The sequence below is a fragment of the Boleophthalmus pectinirostris genome, unplaced genomic scaffold (genome assembly GCF_026225935.1).
Source record: "Boleophthalmus pectinirostris isolate CB_2022bp ecotype Guang Dong unplaced genomic scaffold, ASM2622593v1 HiC_scaffold_14, whole genome shotgun sequence".
NCBI classification, from domain to species: domain Eukaryota; kingdom Metazoa; phylum Chordata; class Actinopteri; order Gobiiformes; family Gobiidae; genus Boleophthalmus; species Boleophthalmus pectinirostris.
Window position 1 is genome coordinate 31665247 of NW_026571047.1, and position 25429 is coordinate 31690675.

Genomic DNA, 25429 nt, shown 5'->3' on the forward strand with positions numbered 1-25429 from the left:
TCATACTCTTTCTATCGTTACCGCTCTCTCCTCTCTCCATCCCCCTCTCTCTTCTCTCCTCCCCCTTCTCTTTTCTCTCTCCTCCCCCTTCTCTCTCTTTTTCTATGGTTTCCTCTCTCCTCCCCCTTCGCTCTCTCTCCTCTCCTCTTCTTCTCTCCTTCCTCTTCTTTTTCTATAATTTTCACCTTCTCTTTCTCCCCCTTTCTCTCTTTACTCTCTCCTCCCCTTCTCTCTCCTCCTTCTCTATCTTCTCTTTTCTTCATACTTTTCTCTCTTACCCTCTCTCTCTCTCTCCTCCCCCTCTCTCTTCTCTCCTCCCCCTTCTCTTTTCTCTCTCCTCCCCCTTATTTCTCCTCCCCCTTCTCTCTCTTTTTCTATGGTTTCCTCTCTCCTCCCCCTTCGCTCTCTCCTCCCTCTTCTCTCCTTCCTCTTCTTTTTCTATAATTTTCACCTTCTCTTTCTCCCCACTTTCTCTCTATAGTTTTCTCCTCCCCCTTCTCTATCTCTCTCTTTTTCTGCTACTCCATTTTCTCTCTCCCCCTTCTCTCTCTCCTCCTCTCTCCTCCCCCTCTCCCTGTGGACCTCGCGTCTCACAATAGCCGTCCTCTTGAGCAGCTCTTGTTCGTTTGCTGATCATGTGACTGTTGTAGATTAATCGCTCATAGACGGAGAGTTTTCCCTCAGGTCCACGCACACACACACACACACACACACACACACACACTCACACACACACACACACTCACACACACTCGTCCTGCTCCGTCTCTCTCTCTCTCTCTACCTGAGTTTAGAGGAGACGAGAGGAGCCGATTGGACGACACGAACGAGGTTTCGAATGCTCAGAGGTGGGCCCAAATCTGGCACCGGGCCACGCTGTCGAGAAAAACAAATAATTCTGTTGAAAGAGGCGAGAGAGAAAGAAAGAAAGAGAGACGATATGTGCAGAGGAGGAGGCCAGAGGAGGCGTTCAGGGACAGGAAAAAGAGTCAGGAAAAATGGGGACCACGACAAAACAAGCAGAAGAAGATTTAGTTGTGTATTAACGATAAATACTTTGGGAATAATAAATAACTTTCAAAAGGCGCTGGACCTGATTTTACTTCACTTCTAAACACTTTTCACATTTTCAGAGGCCAGAGTTTTGCTCTCAGGACAAAACTGCTGAACAACTAGCATGCTAACCACACACTTCCTGATTGAAAAAGCTTTATAAACAGATGCATCCAGTATATATCACGATAAACCTGTACTGGGGCAAGACCATTTTCACTCAAATACATGGGGAGAAATTAGGTACTGGCCCTTTAATACTGTGGAATATTTTTAAAGCTGTGATTTAACATCTCCATGGAGACGAGCAGGTAGCAGAGCCTCCACCAGGAAAGTTACAGAGTGCATCTTTAAGTAGCATTTTAAAGGATTGTGTGTTTTATATTGAAAATTGTTCACACATTTGACAATGGGAATGTTAAAAGAATTAAACAGAGCAGGGCTGAATGATTTTAAGAAAAACCTGAATTGTGATTTTTCCGGCAGACATTGCGATTTCGATTTCATCCACGATTTTTTTTCAGATCGAGTTTCAGTGCACGTGAACATTCGCAAACATCACAGAAACTTACATCATACCAGAGTCCGACAGCGATGATTTGACGCTGGACAGTAAAGGCCAATTTACGGTTCGGAGTCTGAGTTGAACAATCCTACACAGAGCATCTGCCTCGACCGACATGCACCTCCGAAATCTTTTAACTACACGTCAAAACGATGCAGACAATACGAGCTGTGATTGGTCCTCTCCACTACCACACTGAAGACATTCCCTATACGCTGCTTTCTTTTCTTTCAATATACACTCAGTAATAATGTGTTTAATGCAGCTTTGCGCACATTTGTTTACGTTTTACAGAAACAAAACTTAAAATCACATGGCAAATTTGCATAAACTATAAGCACTGAAAAAACCCAGCTCGCTCCTTGTGCGCTGATGATACGGTTCAGTTTCTGTCGGACTAAAGGACTCGACTCAGTGGAATATGAGTGTTGTTTCTGTGACAGAGGGGTGTTCTGCTGATGGTGAGTCTGTTCTGTGCTTCTATCGTGTTGGAGATGGTTAAACTTTATATGAATGCTGAGTTTAAATCCTCGCCTCCTCGCATTGTAGCTGTGAATTACTTTGCGGTGCACAGAGCTTGACGTAGATCCATAAATCCATAAATTGGGCTTTAGGAGCACTGCAAAATAACACAACTTTGATGCTCCCAAAATCGTATCGTCTGAGATCACGATTTTCAGTCCAAAGATCGTTCAGCCTTAAAACAGATTAAACAGAACAAAGCCCTATAGTTATAGTTATACTAAACAGCAGCAATAGTGAAGACAACTCATTTTCAAATCTGCTTCTCTCTCTTTCTCTCTCTCATCCCCTGCTTCTCTTTCTCTCACCCCGTTTCTCACTTTCTCTCTTTCTTTCTCTCATCCAATGCTTCTCGTTCTCTCTCTCATTGTTTCTTTCATGCCCTGCTTCTCTCTCTCTTTCTCCCTCTTATCCCCTGCTTCTCACACTCTCTCTCTCTCATCTCATGCTTCCCTCCCTCTGCAGCTGTAATGATCATGAGCCTCGTCACTTAAACAGGAGAGAAGCTCTGAGCTGAGGCTTCTCCTCCTCTCTCCCTCCCTCCTCTTTCTCTCTTCTCCCTCTCTCCCTCCTTCCCTCTCTCAGAGTCTTTCAAACAGGAGCAGAGTCTGACAGAAGTCACACTGCACAGTCCCGTATTAAACCACATTAAACCACATTAAACCACAGAGGGAGCATTATGTCAGAGTCACACTGTGGGTTTATGAACAGTCAATATTGTATAAGTGAAACAAGTGGGTACGACGCAACATGTTAAATCTGTCTCTAATCTCTGCTTCACTGGAAAAATCAAAAGGTTTGAAGCAAAACAATGAACTTTTGTATGTCAAGGCTCTAACTCTCACCTCTGGACCTGAGCTTTGGGTTAAGATCGAAAGGACACGATCTCCAAATTAGGTTTTCATTCCTCTCTCTTCTCTCTCGTTTAATGTCTCTCTCTTTTTAATGTTATGATGATTATTTATGTTTTGATTTGTTTACATTGTGATTTTAATGTATTTCTTATTCTGTAAAGCACTTTGTATTAACTTGCCTAGCCTGACTAGGATGAGATGCTCAGTCACACACAGGAGGAGCTCAGAGTAGAGCCGCTGCTCCTCATGTGGAGACACCTCCCTGGTGTTCCAGGCCTGTCCCACCAGGAGGAGGTGAGTGTGGAGAGAGACGTCTGGGCCTCTCTGCTCGTGACCTGTCCCGGATAAAGCAGAAGAAGACGAATGGATGTGTCCATCGCACACCTCATTTATACATGGAGTGTCTTGCCCATGGACACAAGAGCAGTAACACAGGATAACAATATCAATCCTCTACCAAACACGGAAAAGCGGAAAGGAATTGTCTAAATTGTGCGTGAGATTAGACCACGTCCACAAGTTCAGGCTGCTCAGAATGTGTTTATTAATGCCAAATAAAATATCCAGCACAAATGATGTATGACAGGCCAACATTAATCATTTTATTTTACAAAAAGGACTAAACACGGGGAGTCAGCGTTTCAGGTTCACGCAGCTAAAACCTGGAACATTCTTCCTGAACATGCGAGACAGACTCAACTTTGACGCTGTTTAAATCCAGGCTCAAAACGGTTCTGTTTCACTGTGCCATATAACTGAAAGGTTTTCATTCTGCACTCTTCTCTCTACAATTAAAAAAAAAAAATCTATATGATTATTTATGTTTTGGTTTCTTTTTATTGTGATTTTAATGTATTTCTTATTCTGTAAAGCACTTTGAATTACTTTGTGTACGAATTGTGCTGTTCAGGTGCACCGGATTATAAGTCGATTTTTGAGAAAATTAAAGGATTTTAAGTGCGCCTTATAGTCCGAAAAATACGGTGTTAACAAATGTACAAACAGTAGAACAAAGCAAGTATAGCAACACCCCCCACCCCACATCTCTGGCCTCCATATAGAGCTTAATGTATCCACTTCTCAGTTTGACAAATACTCCGTGGCGAGGTCAGAACTGCCTTTTTCTGCTCTTTAAGAGACAAAAGCTCGGCCTCATTTAGCTAGAGGCTGGTGTGGCGTGTAATGTCCCACTGTACAACCGTCCGCAGGGTCCAACGCCGATGCATTTCATCTGCCCTCTCGCGCCCGCGGCCCACGGCTACACCAGGTGGGGTCCGTTCGTCCATTCCTCCCGTTCGCGCGCCATTTTTCCTGCACATAAACTGCGACCTAAATCACACAAATGGCCTCGCATCACGTCGAGATCATAACCGTGTGTAAAAAAAATAAATAAATATGGAAAAAAGCTTCGGAAACGTGCCAGTGTGTTATCTCCTGCACTTCTCGACGGCCTTTCTGAAACGGCTTTGTCCTCCCGTGTGGATTTCGAGCGTTCCCGTCGTCGCGCGGGCATTACGGAGCGGGTCATTTGACGTCGGGGTTTTTTGGGGGGAAATGCCGTCGGAAACAGAGGACGGCGCGGGCTTGATTATGTCGTTTGGTTTTGTCCCGAGTCGTGCTGTGTTTTATGTCTTCGCCGAGAAATCTACCTCCTGACAGATCATTAGTCATCGCGGGCTTCCCCCTCCCCCGCCGACTCCTCCTCTCTCTCTCCATCCAACTCCCATAACCTCTTTCTCCTCGTAGTGTCTTCCTCAGCCTCTCTTTTTCCAAATTCTCTCTCTGCTTCTCTCATTCCTGTTCTTTCCATTCTTTTTTCGATCTCTCTCTCTGTGCCCTCATGCTCTTTTCCACCGTCCTCTCTCTTTCACTTTTTCTCAATTCTCTCTCTTATTCTCTCTCTTCTCTGTCTCGCCTTCTACTTTTTATCTCTTTCTCTCTCCTCATATTCTCTTCTACCTATTCACCTCCTCTCTCCACCTCTCCTCTTCCTTTCATTCTACGCCTTCACCTTTTGTACCTCATCTCCTCTTCTCCTCTTTACCTCTCCATCGCTCTTCCTCTCCTCCTCTACTTCACTTTTTTCAGGTCATCTCCCCCTTTCTCCATCTCTCCTCCTTTATTTCTCTTCTCCTTCTCTCTTCCTCTCTACCTCTCCACTTTACCTCTCCTCCTCTTCTTCCTCCCTCCATCTCTGTTCCTCCTCTCCTCTTCATCTCATCCTCGTCCTCTCCTTCACCTTTTTTCACCTCATCTCCCCTTTCTTCATCTCTCCTCTTTACCTTCCCTCTCCTCCTCCTCCTCTTCTTCCTCTCTCCAACTCTCCCCTCTCTTCTTCTGCTCCTCTCTTCCTCTTTACCTCTTCTCTCTCCAGCTCTCCTTCGCCTTTCGTCACCTCATCTCCCCTTTCACCATCTCTCCTCTTTACCTCTCCTCTCTTCCTCCTTTCCTCTCTCCACCTCTCCGTCACCTTTCTACATCTCTCCTCTGCCTCTCCATCTCTCATCCTCTCCCCCTCTTCTCGTTTCTACCTCTCCTCCTCTCTTCCTCCCCTTCTCTTCCTTTCATTCTCCTCTGCTACTTCACCTTTTCTCACCTCATCTCCTCCTTTCTCCATCTCTCTGATTTACCTTTCCTCTCCTTATTCCTTATTCCTCTCTCTCTTCTCCTCCGTCTCTGCCACTCTCCTCCTCCTTCCCGCTTTCTCTCCTCTCTTCTCCCTCTCTCCTCTTCCTCTCGTTCTTCTCCTCTCCTTCACCTGTCTTCACCTCATCTCCTCCTACCTCCATCTCTCCGATTTACCTTTCCTCTCCTCCTCGTCTTCCACTCTCCACCTCTCCTCTCTCCTCCTCCAAGTCTCCTCCTGTTCCTCGCCTCTTCTCTACCTCTCTGTTCCTCTTCTCCTCTTCTCTACTTCTTCTGTTCCTCTCCTCTGTTCCTCTTCTCCTCTTCTCTACCTCCTCTGTTCCTCTCTCCTCTTCTCCTCCACCTCTCCTCCTCCTGTTCCTCTCCTCTTCTCTACCTCCTCTGTTCCTCTCCTGTTCCTCCTCTCCTCCTCCGTTCCTCTCCTCTTCTCCTTTCTCTACCTCCTCTGTTCCTCTTCTTCTCCTCCACCTCTCCTCCTCTGTTCCTCTCCTCTTCTCTACCTCCTCTGTTCCTCTCCTCTGTTCCTCCTCTTCTCCTCCACCTCTCCTCCTCGTCTTCCACTCTCCACCTCTCCTCTTCCCTCCTCCAGGTCTCCTCCTGTTCCTCTCCTCCTCTTCTCCACCTTCTCTGTTCCTCCTCTTCTCCTCCACCTCTCCTCCTCTGTTCCTCTCCTCTTCTCTACCTCCTCTGTTCCTCTCCTCTGTCGCCCTCTTCTCCTCCTCCATCTCTCCCACTCGCTTCCTCCTTCCCTCTTTCTCTCCTCTCCTCTTCCTCTCCTTCTTCTCCTCTCCTTCACCTGTCTTCACCTCATCTCCTCCATCTTTCCTCTTTACCTTTCCTCTCCTCCTCGTCTTCCACTCTCCTCCTCCAGGTCTCCTCCTGTTCCTCTCCTCCTCTCTTCCTCCTCCTCTTCCTCTTCCTCTTCTTCTGGTGGAGCTCTCTGGGTGAGTGTGACCTGTGCGGATGGCTACATCATTTTGACACGTAATTATCTCTGGCTCTTTAATCACCTCCATAAAGATTAAGTAGAGGAGACAACAGCGGAGGTCGTGTCTCCAAATCAAAGCGTTACCGTGGCGATGTGACAAGGCGCTGTAACCACTCTAGTGTTTTATACGGGTCACCTGACGGGACGGAGGCGCTTTAACTCTCGGAGCGCAACGTCAGCGAAACCTGACCACTCGTAAAACAACGGGGACGCGACATCGTGTTTGTGGAGGTGTTCTGTCCTCGTTTAGGCCTGGTTTAGTCCAAGTTTAGGCCAGGTTTAGTCCAAGTTTAGGCCTGGTTTAGTCCAAGTTTAGGCCTGGTTTAGTCCAAGTTTAGGCCTGGTTTAGTCCAAGTTTAGGCCTGGTTTAGTCCAAGTTTAGGCCAGGTTAGTCAAGTTTAGCCAGGTTTAGTCCAAGCTTAGGCCAAGTTTAGTCCCAGTTAGCCTGGTTAGTCCCTTAGGCCTGGTTTAGTCCCAAGTTTAGGCCTGGTTTAGTCCCAAGTTTAGGCCTGGTTTAGTCCAAGTTTAGGCCAGGTTTAGTCCAAGTTTAGGCCAGGTTTAGTCCAAGTTTAGGCCAGGTTTAGTCCAAGTTTAGGCCTGGTTTAGTCCAAGTTTAGGCCTGGTTTAGTCCCAAGTTTAGGCCTGGTTTAGTCCAAGTTTAGGCCTGGTTTAGTCCAAGTTTAGGCCTGGTTTAGTCCAAGTTTAGGCCTGGTTTAGTCCAAGCTTAGGCCTGGTTTAGCCAGGTTTAGTCCAAGTTTAGGCCTGGTTTAGTCCAAGTTTAGGCCTGGTTTAGTCCCAAGTTTAGGCCTGGTTTAGTCCCAAGTTTAGGCCTGGTTTAGTCCAAGTTTAGGCCTGGTTTAGTCCCAAGTTTAGGCCTGGTTTAGTCCCAAGTTTAGGCCTGGTTTAGTCCCAAGTTTAGGCCTGGTTTAGTCCCAAGTTTAGGCCTGGTTTAGCCCAAGTTTAGGCCTGGTTTAGTCCAAGTTTAGGCCTGGTTTAGTCCAGGTTTAGGTCTGGTTTAGCCCAGGTTTAGGCCTGGTTTAGTCCAAGTTTAGGCCAGGTTTAGTCCAAGTTTAGTCCAGGTTTAGTCCAAGCTTAGGCCAGGTTTAGTCCAAGCTTAGGCCAGGTTTAGTCCAAGTTTAGGCTGGTTCAGTCCAAAGTTCAGGCCAGGTTTAGTCCAAGTTTAGGCCAGGTTTAGTCCTGGTTTTAGTCCTGGTTTAGACCTGGTCTAGTCCTGTTTTAGTCCTGATCGCAACATCAGCAAAAAGAGACAACACATAAAATACAGGGACACAAGCTGCGGTTTTAGTCCTGGTTCAGTCCTAGGTTAGTCCTTCTTTCGTCCATGTTTAGTCCTGGTTTAGGCCGGGTCTAGTCCTGGTTTAGTCCTTCTTTAGTCCTTATTCAATCCTGGTTTAGCCCTGGTTAAGTTCTGGTTTAGTTCTGGTTTAGCCCTGATTTAGTCCTGATTTAGTTCTGGTCTAGTCCTGGTTTACAGCTCTTAAACCGTCCTGATCGCAACATCAGCAAAAAGAGAACTCATAAAATACAGGGACACAAGCTGCGGTTTTAGTCCTGGTTCAGTCCTAGGTTAGTCCTTCTTTTGTCCATGTATAGTCCTGGTTTAGGCCGAGTCTAGTCCTTCTTTAGTCCTGTTTTAGTCCTGGTTTAGCCCTGGTTTACTGGTTTAGCTTTACAGCTCTTAAACCGTCCTGATCACAACATCAGCAAAAAGAGACAACTCATAAAACACAGGAACACAAGCTACGGATTTAGTCCTGGTTTAGTCCTGGTTTAGTCCTGGTTTAGTCCTGGTTTAGTCCTGGTTTAGTCCTGGTTTAGTCCTGGTTTAGTCCTTGTTCAGACTGGATTAGTCAACCCAAATTTAGTCTTGGTTAATCATAATTTAGTTGAGGATTAGTCCTTGTTCAGTCCTTGTTTAGCTCTATTTTCGTCCAGTTTTAGTCCTGGTTTAGTCCAGTTTTAGTCCTGGTTTAGTCCTGGTTCAGACCGGATTTAGTCCTGGTTTAGTCCAGTTTTAGTCCTGGTTTAGTCCTGGTTCAGACTGGATTTAGTCTTGGTTAAGTCCTGGTTTCATCATAGTTTATTTGAGGATTAGTCCTGGTTCAGTCCTTGTTTAGTTCTAGTTTCGTCCACTTTTAGTCCTGGTTGAGATGTGATTTAGTCTTTATTTAGTGAAGTTCTGGTCTAGTCCTGATCAGTTCTGGTTTAGTCTAATCATGAGTTACTGTATTTGGATCTTGGGGGTCAAAAAATCTCACATAGTTCCTTACATCACAGCAAATTTGATCAACATTTTCTCATCAATCATATGAACAAAACGAACCCAGCGCACAGATTTCGTTGCTGTAGAAAATGCCGATTGTTTTTACCTTCGTCTCTTTTCCTCTTCTCTCCGTTGGATCGGGGAATTCCCAGGATGCCGTTGATGGAGTAGGAGCCGGCGGGGTCAGAGGCGCTGGTGACCGGAGGAGACACTGTGCTCGGGACTGGACAGTGAACAGAAACATGTTTTTAAAATCAGGATGGAGAAGATTTTACAACCAAATACAAAAACAGTGAATTGTGAATGAACAAAAGTAATTAAATCAATAAATAAAGGCAGTACTAAAAAATAAAATAGTTAAATAAATGAAAAAAAGACACAGAGGACGACACAACTCACGCGGTGTTAAAAGCCAGAGAGTAAAAGTGGATCTTAAGATGAGACTTAACTTCTATTTCATTTGTCCTCGCCTGGATTTTTTTTTCTTAATTTTGCTATTAAAACTCCAAATTTTACCCAATATTAAAAAAATACTATTGGGCATCACAATTAAGGGCCCTAAAAGTTTGGACTGATGAGGATGATGAGACAGGATGGAGGGAAATGGAGCAAAACTCATGCCCAATGGTTCCTCTAGAATCTTTACCATTTCTTACAAAGAAATTTCAAAAGGATTTAATAAAAATGAAAAATGAATGGGTTAAAGGAACATTAAGAATATGGACTACAGTAAAAAGAAAATTAAATGTGTCTGATTCAATCTGTAGGGCCACTAAAATCGGTTTAAACCCAGACTTTACACGAGGGCTGCTCACACTTTTTCAGCATGTGAGCTACTTACAAAATGACCAAGTCGAAATGTTCTACCTAATACAAAGCCAAACAAACTGCACTGAAACACTCTGTGCCCCTTTTTTGGACCCTCACCCACAGTTTGAGAACCTCTTCTTTAAGAGAACTTCCTCTGGCACTTTACACAAAACTGTGAAAAAAGTGAAGGAAGATTTTTAAACCTGTTTTTTAAAGTTCCAAACTGGAGTTTCATTCTTTTCTGGTTTTGCAGTGATATTTACCAGCCTCTGCACGTTTACCAAACCAAATGCATTTTCAGTCAAATGTGGCAGTAGGTCTGTTCTGTAGATCCGCTCTATGCTGTAGACCTGCTTTGTGCCAACACTGGAACACAAATTTAGACTGGTTTTTGCTTCACGTTTGGTCTTGCTCTTCTAATCAGCCGCACTGTGGGAGGGGCTTGTGTTCGCTGTACGCAGGAAGGAGCGAGAGCGTGAAAAGGCGAGGGGCGGCGTGCTGACGTGAGGCAGATGGACAGGTAGGATGTTTAGGAAGTTGAACCTGCCCTGTGATGCACGCTGGTACACGAGGGCACACGCTGTCGCAGACGAGCCGTGCATAGGGAGCGTGTGTGTTTGTGATGCGCCGTAGAGTCTCCGCGGGTTTCAAATGAGCGCACAGGCTGCACTGAGACGCCCCACACGCTCCTGCACCCGCTACAAGTTTATTACCAACAGCAGCGGCCGGAATGAAACATGATCGCACTTGTTGAGTGTCAGACCTCGAGTGAGAGACAAGACCAGAGTCCAAACGCGAGTCCGAGACGAGTACTAAGACATGGCGATCTACCCACACGACCTTGGCGATCGACTGGTAGATCGAGATCGACGTATTGGTCAGCCCTGCTTTACACCATCAGTGGAAGGAGTATTTTGTAAATGGAAAGAGAAAGGATTGGTATATATCGGACATCTTTTCGAAGGTGAACACATGAAATCTTTTGAACGGTTAAAAAAGGAATTTGGTTTAAAAGCACAAGACGTCTATATTCTTTTCACAAATCAGAAACTATCTTACGAAACATAAAGACTGGAAGTATATTTGTAAGGAACCTAATTATCTAGAAGAATTTTTAATGACAAGTACATGTAATACTAAAAAAAATCATTTCAAAAATATATAAAGCCCTACAGATTGACACAGATGACAACAATATGGGCGTTAAAGACAAATGGGAAAAGAAATATTACAATATTAGAGGAAAACTGGGAGAAATCAGTTTAAAGATGGACATAAAACATTAAACAGTATTTCATGGAGATAGTTTGAATGGAAATCCAAGATGCAAGATTTTATCATCCCAACAAAGGTAACAAAATAGAGCACAAAATCTGACAAATGCTGGAGGGGCTGTGTGTAAATGTGTAAGTAAACTAAAAATATCCTTATTGCCTAAAAACAAAACAAAAAGAAAGTGTCGTCCAGGGCACAGAGCCACATCACTTCCTGCATTTCCATGTTGTTTATTACATTTGGATTTGGACATTTTGACTGAGATAAACATCGAGATGCACAATTACGCAAACCAAGATGCGTAATTTGCCATTTATTTGAGAAATAAGTGCACTTAGAGCGACTTTTTCAACTGTTACGATCACAGACGCTCAGAGCAGTCGATCATCTTGACTCACTACACTCTTTGGCAAAGTTTGGGTCGATCAAAATGGACGGAGAGAGTGAGTTTGGCGGAAAACAAAGTTCCTATTGGACACTTGTTTTCCCGACGTCATCATGCAGTGTGTGACGTAGGATAATGCCGGAAATGTGCTTGGAAAGTGTTGGATTTATTGTAAAGTTGTGTTGTAGTTGTAGTAAAGTTGTGTTGGATAGTAAAGTTGTGTTGGATTGTAGTAAAGTAAAGTTGTGTTGGATTTTAGTAAAGTTTGTTGGATAGTAAAGTTGTGTTGGAGTTGTAGTAAAGTTGTGTTTGTAGTAAAGTTTTGTTGGAGTTGTAGTAAAGTTGTGTTGGATTTATAGTAAAGTTGTGTTGGATTTATAGTAAAGTTGTTGTAGTTGTAGTAAAGGTGTGTTGGAGTTGTAGTAAAAGTTGTGTTGGAGTTGTAGTAAAGTTGTGTTGGATTTGTAGTAAAAGTTGTGTTTGGATTTATAGTAATTGTGTTTGGATTTATAGTAAAGTTGTGTTGGATTTATAGTAAAGTTGTGTTGAGTTGATTTATAGTAAAGTTGTGTTGGATTTTTAGTTGTGTTAGTAAAGTTGTGTTGGATTTATAGTAAAGTTGTGTTGGAGTTTAGTAAATTTGTTAGTAAAGTTGTGTTGGATTATAGTAAAGTTGTGTTGGTAAATTTTAGTAAAGTTGTGTTGGAGTTTGTAGTAAAGTTGTGTTGATTTATAGTAAAGTTGTGTTGTAGTAAAGTGTTGGATTTATAGTAAAGTTGTGTTGGATTTAGTAGTAGTAAAGTTGTGTTGGATTTATAGTAAAGTTGTGTTGGAGTTGTAGTAAAGTTGTGTTGGATTTATAGTAAAGTTTAGTAAAGTTGTGTTGGATTTGTAGTAAAGTTGTGTTGGATTTATAGTAAAGTTGTGTTGGATTTATAGTAAAGTTGTGTTGGAGTTGTAGTAAAGTTGTGTTGGATTTGTAGTAAAGTGTGTGTTGGAGTTTAGTAAAGTGTGTGAAGTTGTGTGTGTTGGATTTATAGTAAAGTTGTGTTGGAGTTTGTAGTAAAGTTGTGTTGGATTGTAGTAAAGTTGTGTTGGATTATAGTAAAGTTGTGTTGGAGTTGTAGTAAAGTTGTGTTGGATTTATAGTAAAGTGTGTTGGTTTTGTAAAGTTGTGTTGATTTATAGTAAAGTTTGTGTTGGGTTGTAGTAAAGTTGTGTTGGATTTTGTAGTAAAGTTGTGTTGGAGTTGTAGTAAAGTTGTGTTGGATTTGTAGTAAGTTGTGTTGGATTTATAGTAAAGTTGTGTTGGAGTTGTAGTAAGTTGTGTTGGATTTATAGTAAAGTTGTGTTGGATTTATAGTAAAGTTGTGTTGGTAAAGTTTGTTATAGTAAAGTTGTGTTGGATTTATAGTAAAAGTTGTGTTGAAGTTTGTAGTAAAGTTGTGTTGGATTTATAGTAAAGTTGTGTTGGATTTATAGTAAAGTTGTGTTGGTAGTTGTAGTAAAGTTGTAGTAAAGTTGTGTTGGATTTATAGTAAAGTTGTGTTTGGATTTATAGTAAAGTTGTGTTGGAGTTGTAGTAAAAGTTGTGTTGGATTTTATAGTAAAGTTGTGTTGGATTTATAGTAAAGTTGTGTTGGATTTATAGTAAAGTTGTGTTGGATTTATAGTAAAGTTTGTGTTGTTGATTTGGATAGTAAAGTTGTTGGTAAAGTTGTGTTGTAGTAAAGTTGTGTTGGATTTATAGTAAAGTTGTGTTGGAGTTGTAGTAAAGTTGTGGTTGGATTTATAGTAAAGTTGTGTTGGAGTTTAGTTATAGTAAAGTTTGTGTTGGAAGTTTGTAGTAAAGTTGTGTTGGATTTATAGTAAAGTTGTGTGTTGTAGTAAAGTTGTAGTAAAGTTGTGTTGGATTTATAGTAAAGTTTGTGTTGGAGTTGTAGTAAAGTTGTGTGTTGGAATTTTAGTAAAGTTGTGTTGGATTTATAGTAAAGTTGTGTTGAGTTATAGTAAAGTTGTGTTGGATTTATAGTAAAGTTGTGTTGGAGTTTAGTAAAGTTGTAGTAAGTTGTGTTGTTGTAAAGTTGTAGTAAAGTTGTGTTGGATTTATAGTAAAGTTGTGTTGATTTTAGTAAAGTTTATAGTAAAGTTGTGTTGGATTTATAGTAAAGTTGTGTTGGAGTTGTAGTAAAGTTGTGTTGGATTTATAGTAAAGTTGTGTTGGATTTGTAGTAAAGTTGTGTTGGAGTTGTAGTAAAGTTGTGTTGGATTTATAGTAAAGTTGTGTTGGATTTATAGTAAAGTTGTGTTGGAGTTGTAGTAAAGTTGTGTTGGATTTATAGTAAAGTTGTGTTGGAGTTGTAGTAAAGTTGTGTTGGAGTTGTAGTAAAGTTGTGTTGGATTTATAGTAAAGTTGTGTTTAGTAAAGTTGTGTTTGTAGTAAAGTTGTGTTGGATTTATAGTAAAGTTGTGTTGGATTTATAGTAAAGTTGTGTTGGATTTATAGTAAAGTTGTGTTGGAGTTATAGTAAAGTTGTGTTGGATTTATAGTAAAGTTGTGTTGGATTTATAGTAAAGTTGTGTTGAAGTTATAGTAAAGTTGTGTTGGATTTATAGTAAAGTTGTTGGTGTTGTAGTAAAGTAGTAAGTTGTGTTGGAGTTGTAGTAAAGTTGTGTTGGATTTATAGTAAAGTTGTGTTGGATTTATAGTAAAGTTAGTGTTGGATTTGTAGTAAAGTTGTGTTGGATTTATAGTAAAGTTGTGTTGGAGTAGTAAAGTTGTTAGTTATAGTAAGTTGTGTGTGTGGATTTAGTAAAGTTGTTGTTGGATTATAGTAAAGTTGTGTTGGATTTTAGTAAAGTTGTTTAGAGTTATAGTAAAGTTGTGTTGGATTTATAGTAAAGTTTGTGTTGGATTTATAGTAAAGTTGTGTTGGAGTAGTAAAGTTGTTGTTTATAGTAAAGTTGTGTTGGAGTTGTAGTAAAGTTGTGTTGGATTTATAGTAAAGTTGTGTTGGATTTATAGTAAAGTTGTGTTGAAGTTATAGTAAAGTTGTGTTGGATTTATAGTAAAGTTTGTGTTGAGTTTAGTAAAGTTGTGTTGGAGTTATAGTAAAGTTGTGTTGGATTTATAGTAAAGTTGTGTTGGATTTATAGTAAAGTGTGTTGGAGTTGTAGTAAGTTGTGTTTGTAAAGTTGTAGTAAAGTTGTTAAAGTTGTGTTGGATTTGTAGTAAAGTTGTAGTTGTAGTAAAGTGGATTTGTAGTAAAAGTTGTGTGGATTTATAGTAAAGTTGTGTTGGATTTATAGTAAAGTTTGTGTTGGATTTATAGTAAAGTTGTGTTGTTTAGTAAATTTATAGTAAAGTTGTGTTGGATTTATAGTAAAGTTGTGTTGGTTGGATTATAGTAAAGTTGTGTTGGATTTTATAGTAAAGTTGTGTTGGATTATAGTAAAGTTGTGTTGGAGTTGTAGTAAAGTTGTGTTGGAGTTGTGTTGTATAGTAAAGTTGTGTTGGATTTATAGTAAAGTTGTGTTGGATTTATAGTAAAGTTGTGTTGAATTTATAGTAAATTGTGTTGGATTATAGTAAAGTTGTGTTAAAGTTAGTAAAGTTGGATTGTTTTATAGTAAAGTTTGTGTTGATTTATAGTAAAGTGTGTTGTTAGTAAAAGTTAGTAAAGTTGTGTTGGATTTATAGTAAAGTTGTGTTGGATTTATAGTAAAGTTGTGTTGGATTTATAGTAAAGTTGTGTTGGATTTATAGTAAAGTTGTGTTGGATTTATAGTAAAGTTGTGTTGAAGTTATAGTAAAGTTGTGTTGGATTTATAGTAAAGTTGTGTTGGAGTTGTAGTAAAGTTGTGTTGGAGTTGTAGTAAAGTTGTGTTGGATTTATAGTAAAGTTGTGTTGGATTTATAGTAAAGTTGTGTTGGAGTTGTAGTAAAGTTGTGTTGGATTTATAGTAAAGTTGTGTTGGATTTATAGTAAAGTTGTGTTGGATTTATAGTAAAGTTGTGTTGGATTTATAGTAAAGTTGTGTTGGAGTTGTAGTAAAGTTGTGTTGGATTTATAGTAAAGTTGTGTTGGATTTATAGTAAAGTTGTGTTGGAGTTGTAGTAAAGTTGTGTTGGATTTATAGTAAAGTTGTGTTGGAGTTGTAGTAAAGTTGTGTTGGATTTATAGTAAAGTTGTGTTGGATTTATAGTAAAGTTGTGTTGGATTTGTAGTAAAGTTGTGTTGGATTTATAGTAAAGTTGTGTTGGAGTTGTAGTAAAGTTGTGTTGGAGTTGTCGTAAAGTTGTTTTGGATTTATAGTAAAGTTGTGTTGGATTTATAGTAAAGTTGTGTTGGAGTTGTAGTAAAGTTGTGTTGGATTTATAGTAAAGTTGTGTTGGATTTATAGTAAAGTTGTGTTGGATTTATAGTAAAGTTGTGTTGGAGTTGTAGTAAAGTTGTGTTGGAGTTGTAGTAAAGTTGTGTTGGATTGTTATAGTAAAGTTGTGTTGGATTTATAGTAAAGTTGTGTTGGATTTATAGTAAAGTTGTGTTGGATTTATAGTAAAGTTGTGTTGGATTTATAGTAAAGTTGTGTTGGAGTTGTAGTAAAGTTGTGTTGGAGTTGTAGTAAAGTTGTGTTGGATTTATAGTAAAGTTGTGTTGGATTTATAGTAAAGTTGTGTTGGATTTATAGTAAAGTTGTGTTGGAGTTGTAGTAAAGTTGTGTTGGATTTATAGTAAAGTTGTGTTGGAATTTGTAGTAAAGTTTTGTGTTGGATTTATAGTAAAGTTGTGTTGGATTTATAGTAAAGTTGTGTTGTGGATTTATAGTAAAGTTGTGTTGGAGTTGTAGTAAAGTTGTGTTGGATTTATAGTAAAGTTGTGTTGGAGTTAGTAAAGTGTGTTGGATTTATAGTTAAAGTTGTGTTGGATTTATAGTAAAGTTGTGTTGGAGTTGTAGTTAAAGTTGTGTTGGATTATAAAGTTGTGTTGGAGTTGTAGTAAAGTGTTGGTTGTGTTGGATTTATAGTAAAGTTGTGTTGTTGTAGTAAAGTTGTGTTGGATTTATAGTAAAGTTGTGTTGGATTTATAGTAAAGTTGTGTTGGATTTATAGTAAAGTTGTGTTGGATTTATAGTAAAGTTGTGTTGGATTTGTAGTAAAGTTGTGTTGGATTTATAGTAAAGTTGTGTTGGAGTTGTAGTAAAGTTGTGTTGGAGTTGTAGTAAAGTTGTGTTACCGATGGTGTGTCCGGGCGACGTGAGGGACGAGCCGTCTGGAGAAGGATGGAACGGCTGCTGCACTTTGGTTCTGATGATCCTGAAGAAAGAAAAAAGAGAAACACTCAAGTCAAGAACAAGATCAGAATAAATACATAATAACATGATTTACTCTTAATCTTAAATTACATTTCAATCTGGTATAAAAAAGTTTATATTTAGGTTATAAAAGAACTCATCAGTATTTGTTGTAATGTTATTTTTTTCTTTTGAGCCTAAACGAGTTTATTGCATCGTGTGGGAAAAGAAGGATTAAAAAGTAGAACTAAACAAGGACTAAACCAGAAGTCAACCAGGTCTAAACCAGGACTAAACCAGGATTAAACAAGGACTAAACCAGAACCAAACTAGGTCAAATCCAGAAGTAAGGCAGGACTAAGCCAGGATTAAACCAGGACTAAACAGGGACTAAACTAGATCCAAATTAGGTCAAATCCAGAAGTAAACCAGGACTAAATCAGGCCTAAACCAGATCCAAAACAGATCTAAACCTATCTAAAGTAAACCAGGACAAAACCAGGACTACACAAGGTCAAATCCAGAACTCCACCAGAACTAAATCAGGACTAAACCAGGTCCAAACCAGGTCAAATCCAGAAGTCAACCAGGAGTAAAGCAGGTCTAAACCATATAACCATGCATTAAATAAAATCATAATGTTACTTTACTTTAGTGTTTTGACTAATTGATTTACAAATGCCAACAAATTTAATCTATATTCTCAGTCTAGAAGCTTCCAGTCAGTCCATTTTTACTTTTATTTAGTTAAAAATGTTAAAAAATAATAACAAATACCGACAATTAGACGAGCTGACTACTAAAAGAATTAGTTTCAGACCTATGTGCAGTCTCATTTTACAAAACCTCTCTTTTTAACATTTAATTTTTAGATCCTTGTCCCTCTCTCTGTTCTCTTCCTCCTCTCTCTGTTCTCCCTGTTCTCTCCGTTCCGATGACTCCGTATTGATCTCTGGCTCGAGGAAAAAGGGAAAAGAAGTTGTGGATTAGTGGAGTGTGCGGAGCCAGAGCCATGCAAATACACCGCTATAAATTATATGTGACAGGAAACCAATATCTCCTGATGGGCCTCGGCTCTCGGCCTCACAGGATTCTGCTCATCTGAAGAGGAGAGGAAAGACGAGACGAGGAGGGACGAGGGGAGACGAGGGGAGAGGGGCTGTCAGAGCGTTTGTACACTTTAAAATGCTTCATCCAGACAAAAAAAAGAAGAGGTCGGGTCAGGAATTTGGGATTTTTTGTAATTTTAAATGGTTGCGCTTATAAAGTCTGATAATTTCCACAAAAACAACAAAATCTCCTGTTTTACTTTACGTTTACACTGAAACAAATCACTGTATCGGAAACGATTTGCGTCCAAACACGTGTCTATGTCCGCAATCAAAGAATTTCCCTATCCACACAACTTTGAACATATTTGTTTATGTTTTACAGAAACAAAACTTAAAACCACATGGCTCATTTGCATAAACTGCTCAAAAACAGCTTGATATTGTGTCACTGATGTGGTTCAGCTTCTGTCGGACTACAGGACATGACTCAGTGGAATGTGAGTGTTGTTTCTGTGACAGAGGGATGTTCTGCTGATGGTGAGTCTGTTCTGTGTTTCTGTCATAAGTTAAAAAAAAAAAATAATAATAATAAATCTGTCTTTCTGTCAATTCTTCTGCAAAGAAATGCCTTAGATGAGCTGTATATCAAGATTATAGTGAGTAGATGGCATTGAAAGAAAAAAAAAAGAAAGACACAAATAAAAGCTTGTTTGGTTTTACACTGAAAAACATCACATCCTTACTCTGGCTGAGCTTGCATCTCCACAGACCTGACCTGAACCCTCGCCTGGAGCAGGGCCTCCTCCTGCTTGTTCTAAGTTCTAAAGGTGGGACAAGATACAGTTTACACAAGACGAGACGAGACACGAGAACCAGACAAGACGAGATTAGTCCAATCCAGTCCATTTGTGATCTATTCTGTTTATTTTTAGTTGGAAGTCCAGCTCTGGAGGAGAAAAAAAACTCATGAGATCATGTTCCTCATGTTTACACGATCCTGTGGCAATTTTCGTCTCACGAGATCTTGTCCCATCCTTACAAAGTTCTATACTGTAACTTTTTATTAATTTGGAATAACATTAAAATATTTAAATAACCAAAACTTTAACCAAATGTGTTGTCTCTTTTTGATATTGAGAAAAAAACATAATATTATTACTATAACTTGACAGGGAAAAGGCCTTAAGGCCTTGCAGAGTTTTTTATAATCTATAGAAGAGATTCTGTTTAAAAATGAGTTGAATATACAATTATTTTACCTATAGTTGAAAGTACAAATTACTATACCAATTCCAAAATGTGTCATGGAGGTTTTTTGTTTCTTATCATTCAAAAAACAAAACCTGTTAGCAAATACCATTATTTTCTCCATACACAATAATAATTTTCTATTTCATGCAGTAACATGTCACCTTCAAAAAGTTACATACTGTACCTTTAATTTATTTGGAATAACATTAAAATAATTCAATAACCAAATTAACAAGATGCTTTTTTTTTTTTTGTATTTTTTCGTTTTTGTTTTTAATTGACAAAAAAAAAGTAACAGAATTTAAATTACTACAGCCTTTTTTTATTTTTACTTATTTTTTAAATGACAAAAATAAAATTAACTAAATTGAAATAACTATAGCCTTGTAGACTTTTTTGTATATATTTTTAATTTTTATTAATTTTATTTTTTTACTGACAAAAATAAAAATAGTAAAATTGAAATGACTACTGTATATCTTGAGAGGGAAAAGGCCCTGTGGACATTTGGTACAATATAATTAGAGATTCTTTTTTAAAACTGGTTAAAATAAATAATTTGTTTATCTTGTTTACAGTTAAAATTCCAGAAAAAATATCAGAGAGTCAAATACCAAATAAAATAAATAAAAATGATGGGTTTAATGGTCTTGACTTCACCTTTGGCCTATGCACAATTGCGTTACATAATTTCCATACGGACAAAGGAACACAGCCTTTTACTCCAACAATATTTATGATGAAAAACACAAAATCTCGGAGCGCCGACGTTCCAGCGGGAGTCCGTATCGACGTTCTAATCCTTCCCCCGTTTTCCCATAACAGTTTTTCGACCTGGACCCGAACGCGGCGTAAATCTGGACCCTTTATTTGGTTTCCATGGCGTCCACATCGAATAAGCCATTTAGGAGGAGGAAAAATTAACGACGCCACAGCAGCAGAAAATCCCCCAAAGAAATATGAAAATGCTCCGCGATCGGATCAATACTCCGAGCGGGAATCTTCTGTTTATGTATCTGTGGGTCTGGAGTCGGAGCTCGGCCTGTGGAGCAGCCGGAGATTTACTCGGGTATTTTACCGCTGAAAAATAAAATAAAATAACACATGTATATTCAAATAAATGTTTAAAGGTGTAACGTGTAACTTTTCTGGTGGGGGGTTCGCTACCTGCTGGTCTCCATGGAGATGTTATTGTTTCAAATTAAAATCAAACTGAGAGTGAACTCGCCCTAAACTCAGGCCTGCACCAGGACTAGACCAGGACTAGACCAGAGCTAGACCAGGACTAAAACAGGACTAGACCAGGACTAGACCAGACTAGAACAGGACTAGATCAGGAGACAGATCAGGACTAGACAGGACTAGAACAGGACTAGACCAGGACTAGATCAGGACTAGACCAGGACTAGATCAGGACTAGATCAGGACTAGAACAGAGCTAGAACAGGACTAGAACAGAACTAGAACAGGACTAGACCAGGACTAGACCAGAGCTAGACCAGAGCTAGACCAGGGCTACACCAGAGCTAGACCAGGACTAGAACAGGACTAGAACAGGACTAGATCAGGACTAGATCAGGACTAGATCAGGACTACACCAGAGCTAGACCAGAACTAGATCAGGACTAGACAGGATAGATCAGGACTAGACCAAAACTAGAACAGGACAGGACTAGACCAGGACTAGAACAGGACTAGACAGATCAGGACTAGACTAGACAGGACTAGGACTAGACAGGACTAGACTCAGGACTAGAACAAGGACTAGATCAGGACAGGACTAGAACAGGACTAGAACAGGACAGAACAGACTAGAACAGGACTAGATCAGGACTAGACAGGACTAGATCAGGACTAGACAGACCAGACTAGACTAGACAGGACTAGAACAGACTAGACAGACTAGGACTAGCAGACAGATCAGGACTAGACAGGACTAGATCAGGACTAGGACTAGAACAGGACTAGAGACAGACAGACTAGAACAGGACTAGACTAGACAGACTCAGGACTAGACAACAGAGACTAGACCAACAGACTAGACTAGGACTAGACAGAGACTAGACTAGACCAGGACTAGACTAGAACAGGACTAGACCAGACTAACAGACTAGATCAGGACTAGACAGGACTAGACAGACTAGGACTAGAACAGACTAGACTAGACTAACAGACTAGACTAGATCAGGACTAGACTAGACAGACAGGACTAGAAGACAGACAGACTAGACAGGACTAGACAGGACTAGGACTACTAGACCAGACAGATAGACTAAAAACAGAACAGGACTAGACTAGAACAGGACTAGAACAGAACTAGAACAGAACTAGATCAGGACTAGACAGAACAACTAGAACAGGACAGACAGAACAGGACTAGATAGAACAGACTAACAGACTAGAAACAGACTAGACAGGACTAGACAGACTAACAGACTAGACTAACAGGACTAGACCAGGACTAGGACAGACAGGACTAGATCAGGACTAGACCAGACAGACTAGATCAGGACTAGACTCAGGACTAACAGGACTAGAACAGGACTAGACAGACTAGACCAGACTAGAACAGGACAAGAACAGACCAGGACTAGATCAGGACTAGAACAGGACTAGAACAGGACTAGATCAGGACTAGAACAGGACTAGACAGGACTAGAACAGGACTAGAACAGGACTAGACCAGGACTACACCAGAGCTAGACCAGAACTAGATCAGGACTAGACCAGGATTAGATCAGGACTAGACCAAAACTAGAACAGGACTAGACCAGGACTAGACCAGGACTAGACCAGGACTAGAACAGGACTAGAACAGGACTAGAACAGACAGACAGGACTAGACACTAGAACAGAACTAGACCAGACAGGACAGAACAGGACTAGAACAGGACTAGATCAGGGACTAGATCAGGACTCAGAACAGGACTAGATCAGGACTAGAACAGACTAGACCAGACTAGACCAGGACTAGACAGACTAGACCAGACTAGACAGGACTAGACCAGGACTAGACAGGACTAGAACTAGAACAGGACTAGAACAGGACTAGATCAGGACTAGATCAGGACTAGATCAGGACTAGATCAGGACTAGACCAGGACTAGACTAGGGCTAGAACAGGACTAGAACAGGACTAGAACAGAACCAGACCAGGGCTAGACCAGGACTAGACCAGGGCTAGACCAGGACTAGACCAGGACTAGATCAGAACTAGACCAGGCTAGACCAGGATTAGAAAAGGATTAAAAGAGGATTAGACCAGGGCTAGATCTGGGCTAGATCAGAACTAGACCAGAACTAGACCAGAACTAGACCAGAACTAGACCAGGACAAGAACAGGACTAGAACAGGACTAGAACAGGTCCAAACCAAATCTACACCAGTACTATCAGGGTCAAACCAGGACAAAACCAGGACAAAACTCCAGGCCTTAAAGGAATCGAGACCAAAACCAGGACTCGAATAGGACTAGACCAGGACAAGACCAAAACTAGACTAGACCAGGACTAGAACTGTACCAAAATAAACCAAGTGAAAATTAAAGTAAGAAAATTAGGACAAAACTCCAGGCCTAAGATGAATCGTGACCAAAACCAGGACTCAAATAGGACGAAACCAGGTCTAAACCAGAACCAAACCAAAAGAATCCCAAATGAACCGTTATTATGACACATTTCTTCACGTTATTTAATTTCTCTCTGTCTCTTTTTGTCACTGAAAAGCTCTTTGACGCTGTTCTGATACATTCTGCATTGATCACTCTGGAGCGCGCTGCTTTTAAATGGGCCTTTTTAAGAAGCCGTTTAAGCATGAAATGAATCCTCTCTCTCTCTCTCTTCCTCTCCCTCTCTCCTCTTTCTTTCTCTCCCTCTCTCTTTTTCTCTCTCTCTTTTTTTGTGTTCGAGAGACAGTGTCCTCCCGCTCGTCCTCGGCTCGGGACTCCTCCATGGAACACTGGCTCTTAACCACACTTCACATCTCCTCTCTCTCTTTTTACATTTATTCTTCTACCTCTCTGTCTCCTCTTCTTTTTTCTTTACCTCTCTCTCTCTTCTTTTCCTTCTCTTATTCTTTCTTTTCTTTTCTGGCACTACTTCCTCGCCTATAATTGACTGAATGGAAACAGATCTGGTGTTTTAGTTTCATTACGTGTCCGGTTTTACTTCCGATTTTTTTTTTAAACTGCGTCACGTAACTTTACCTGTGGACGTTTTGTCTCCATGGAAATAGAATGTTCCGCAGTATGGCATTAAAGATCTACATTATAATGTTGTTTTCTCATCACAAACTAGGGATGGGCATTCGATGAAATTTTCTTAATCGATCGTCGGAAGAATTAAAGATCGATTATCGATTAATCATTAATGTTTTTATATTAAAATGATCATCATTATTATTACTATCTGCACTAATCTGCATAAATAAATTCAACTTTATGACATATAAACCGTAACGACTCTAGAGCCACATCAGCTGTTTGACATTATAATGTGTTTAATTCAGTTTTGTTCAAATCTCACAGAAACAAAACTTAAAACCGCATCACTAATTTACATAAACTAAGTGAAGATAAAACTCCAGCTCTTGTGTCGCTGATGTGGTTCAACTTCTGTCGGATTAAAAGACATGACTCAGGTGAATACAGGTTAGTGTGACCAGATTTGTGTTTGTCAAAACCAGGACAGCGTACGGGGGGAGGGGGGCGGGGCCTCGTCATCCACATTGAGCGACTCTCACCTGGAAAAACTTTTTCCCACTGGACACGAAACATAAGTGCTGCTTTATACACTGTGCACATGGACTCACACTTGTCCCAACGCAACGGAAAGTGTGGAATTTCTTGTACAAATCATCGTTAAATACACATTTGTGCTTCGTCGTGTTGCAAACTGACCGACTGTTTGTGTCTCGTTCCTTCTGATGCAGAGACACATGTACACACCTGTTTGGTCACTCTACGTTACACACAGCAACATACATTCGGTTTGTTGATTAAAATTAACGTAATCGATGAAATTCTTAATGATCAATTATCGATTAATCATGCCCATCCCTATCACAAACGCACTCGGAGTTGTGTTTTGTTTCATTCACACATTTGAGAATAGGGGAGAACAAAAATACTGAAATATCGATTTTTTGATTTTTTTTTTTAATGATTAAAATGTTTGTGTTTCATTTTAAATTTGCACAAGAAGTGTTTTAATGAAGACTTTTAGTGTCACAGCCATGATTTAGACATAATTTTTTTACTGAACCGTACCGGATCGATTTGAAATATATCGTATCGACCCAAAAGTGCTCTGTATCGAGGTATGTATCATATCGGTAACTTCTTAATGATACCCAGCTCTACTTGAAAACTACCGCTTCATGACATCACAAGGTGGGACAGAGCATTTTGAGTGTTGGACATGTAGACAGACTAATAATAAAGAGTTACTGAAACGTGTGAATGAAACAAAACACAACTCCAGGTCTGTTTTTGACGAGGTTATAACACGGTTTAAAGCTCACGAGGGTCAGTTTTGTGTAATATGGGACCGTTAAACTTCTCAATTTCTTGCCAAGTTATAAGTCAGATCCGTGGAGAGGTGAACCCACTCATAATAAAAATGTGCATATGTTTATTAAATATATTTTTGAGCAATAAAAACAAAAAAAATAGTTTAAAGCCATACTGTGGAAGATTCCAGAAAAAATACACTTTTTTTGTTGTTGTATTTGTTGTGGGTGTTGCTTTATGTTTTTGTCTTTTGTTTTATGCCCATTATTGTAATTGTTAAATGTTGATTGCTGTATTTTTTTAATGTTATACTCTGTTGTCCTTAATAAAAAAAAAAAAAAAAAAAACTTCAAAGGGGTAAACGGTCTCTTTTTTATACAGCTCTTTTCATCTTCAAGACTCAAAGCGCTTTTACAACAACAAACCACTCACCCACTCACACACCAGTGTACACAGACACTAAACCAGGCTGAGGACCTAGTGCCTCCGCTCAATTTCATTTCTCTCCAGCGACTAGGTCAGGAATCAGAACACACTAGATGGTTTGCAAGAACCCTGGAAGTTGTAGACCGGGCTGGGTCCCTTTTGCGGAACAACACAACAGTAAACAAAGCGTCGAGATGAATGTAGAAGAAGACAGACATTCTGTGTTGGCAACGATTCCCGAAATCGAGGAACAAAGAGAATGTTTGGTGAATTTTATCAAGGGGAAAGACATTATTGTTCTTCTTCCTATGGGATTTGGTGCATTACATACGTCACGACCAAACAGCAGTGATTGGTTAAATAAAAAAAGTACCCGCCTAAAGTCGAACGAACTAATCCTAATGCTGCGAGGTCACACGGTTTCCACAAAGTGAAACATTTTTTGGTATATTTTACTAAATGATTTTGTTACAGCAACAGTTTTGTTTATTTTGACCAGGGGTGTCAAACTAAT

General features: G+C 39.9%; 1 protein-coding gene across 1 annotated transcript in view; it reads right to left on the reverse strand.

Annotated features, from left to right (window-relative positions):
- The window catches only part of pax2b (paired box 2b), a 113250-nt gene that overhangs the window by 74078 nt on the left and 13743 nt on the right, over positions 1-25429 (reverse strand). Inside the window, exons 4-5 of the mRNA XM_055150567.1 lie at positions 16620-16699; positions 8973-9135 (exon numbers count right to left, since the gene is read on the reverse strand). Coding sequence (XP_055006542.1) covers positions 8973-9135; positions 16620-16699 — 243 coding nt within the window. The remainder of the gene's footprint in view (positions 1-8972; positions 9136-16619; positions 16700-25429) is intronic.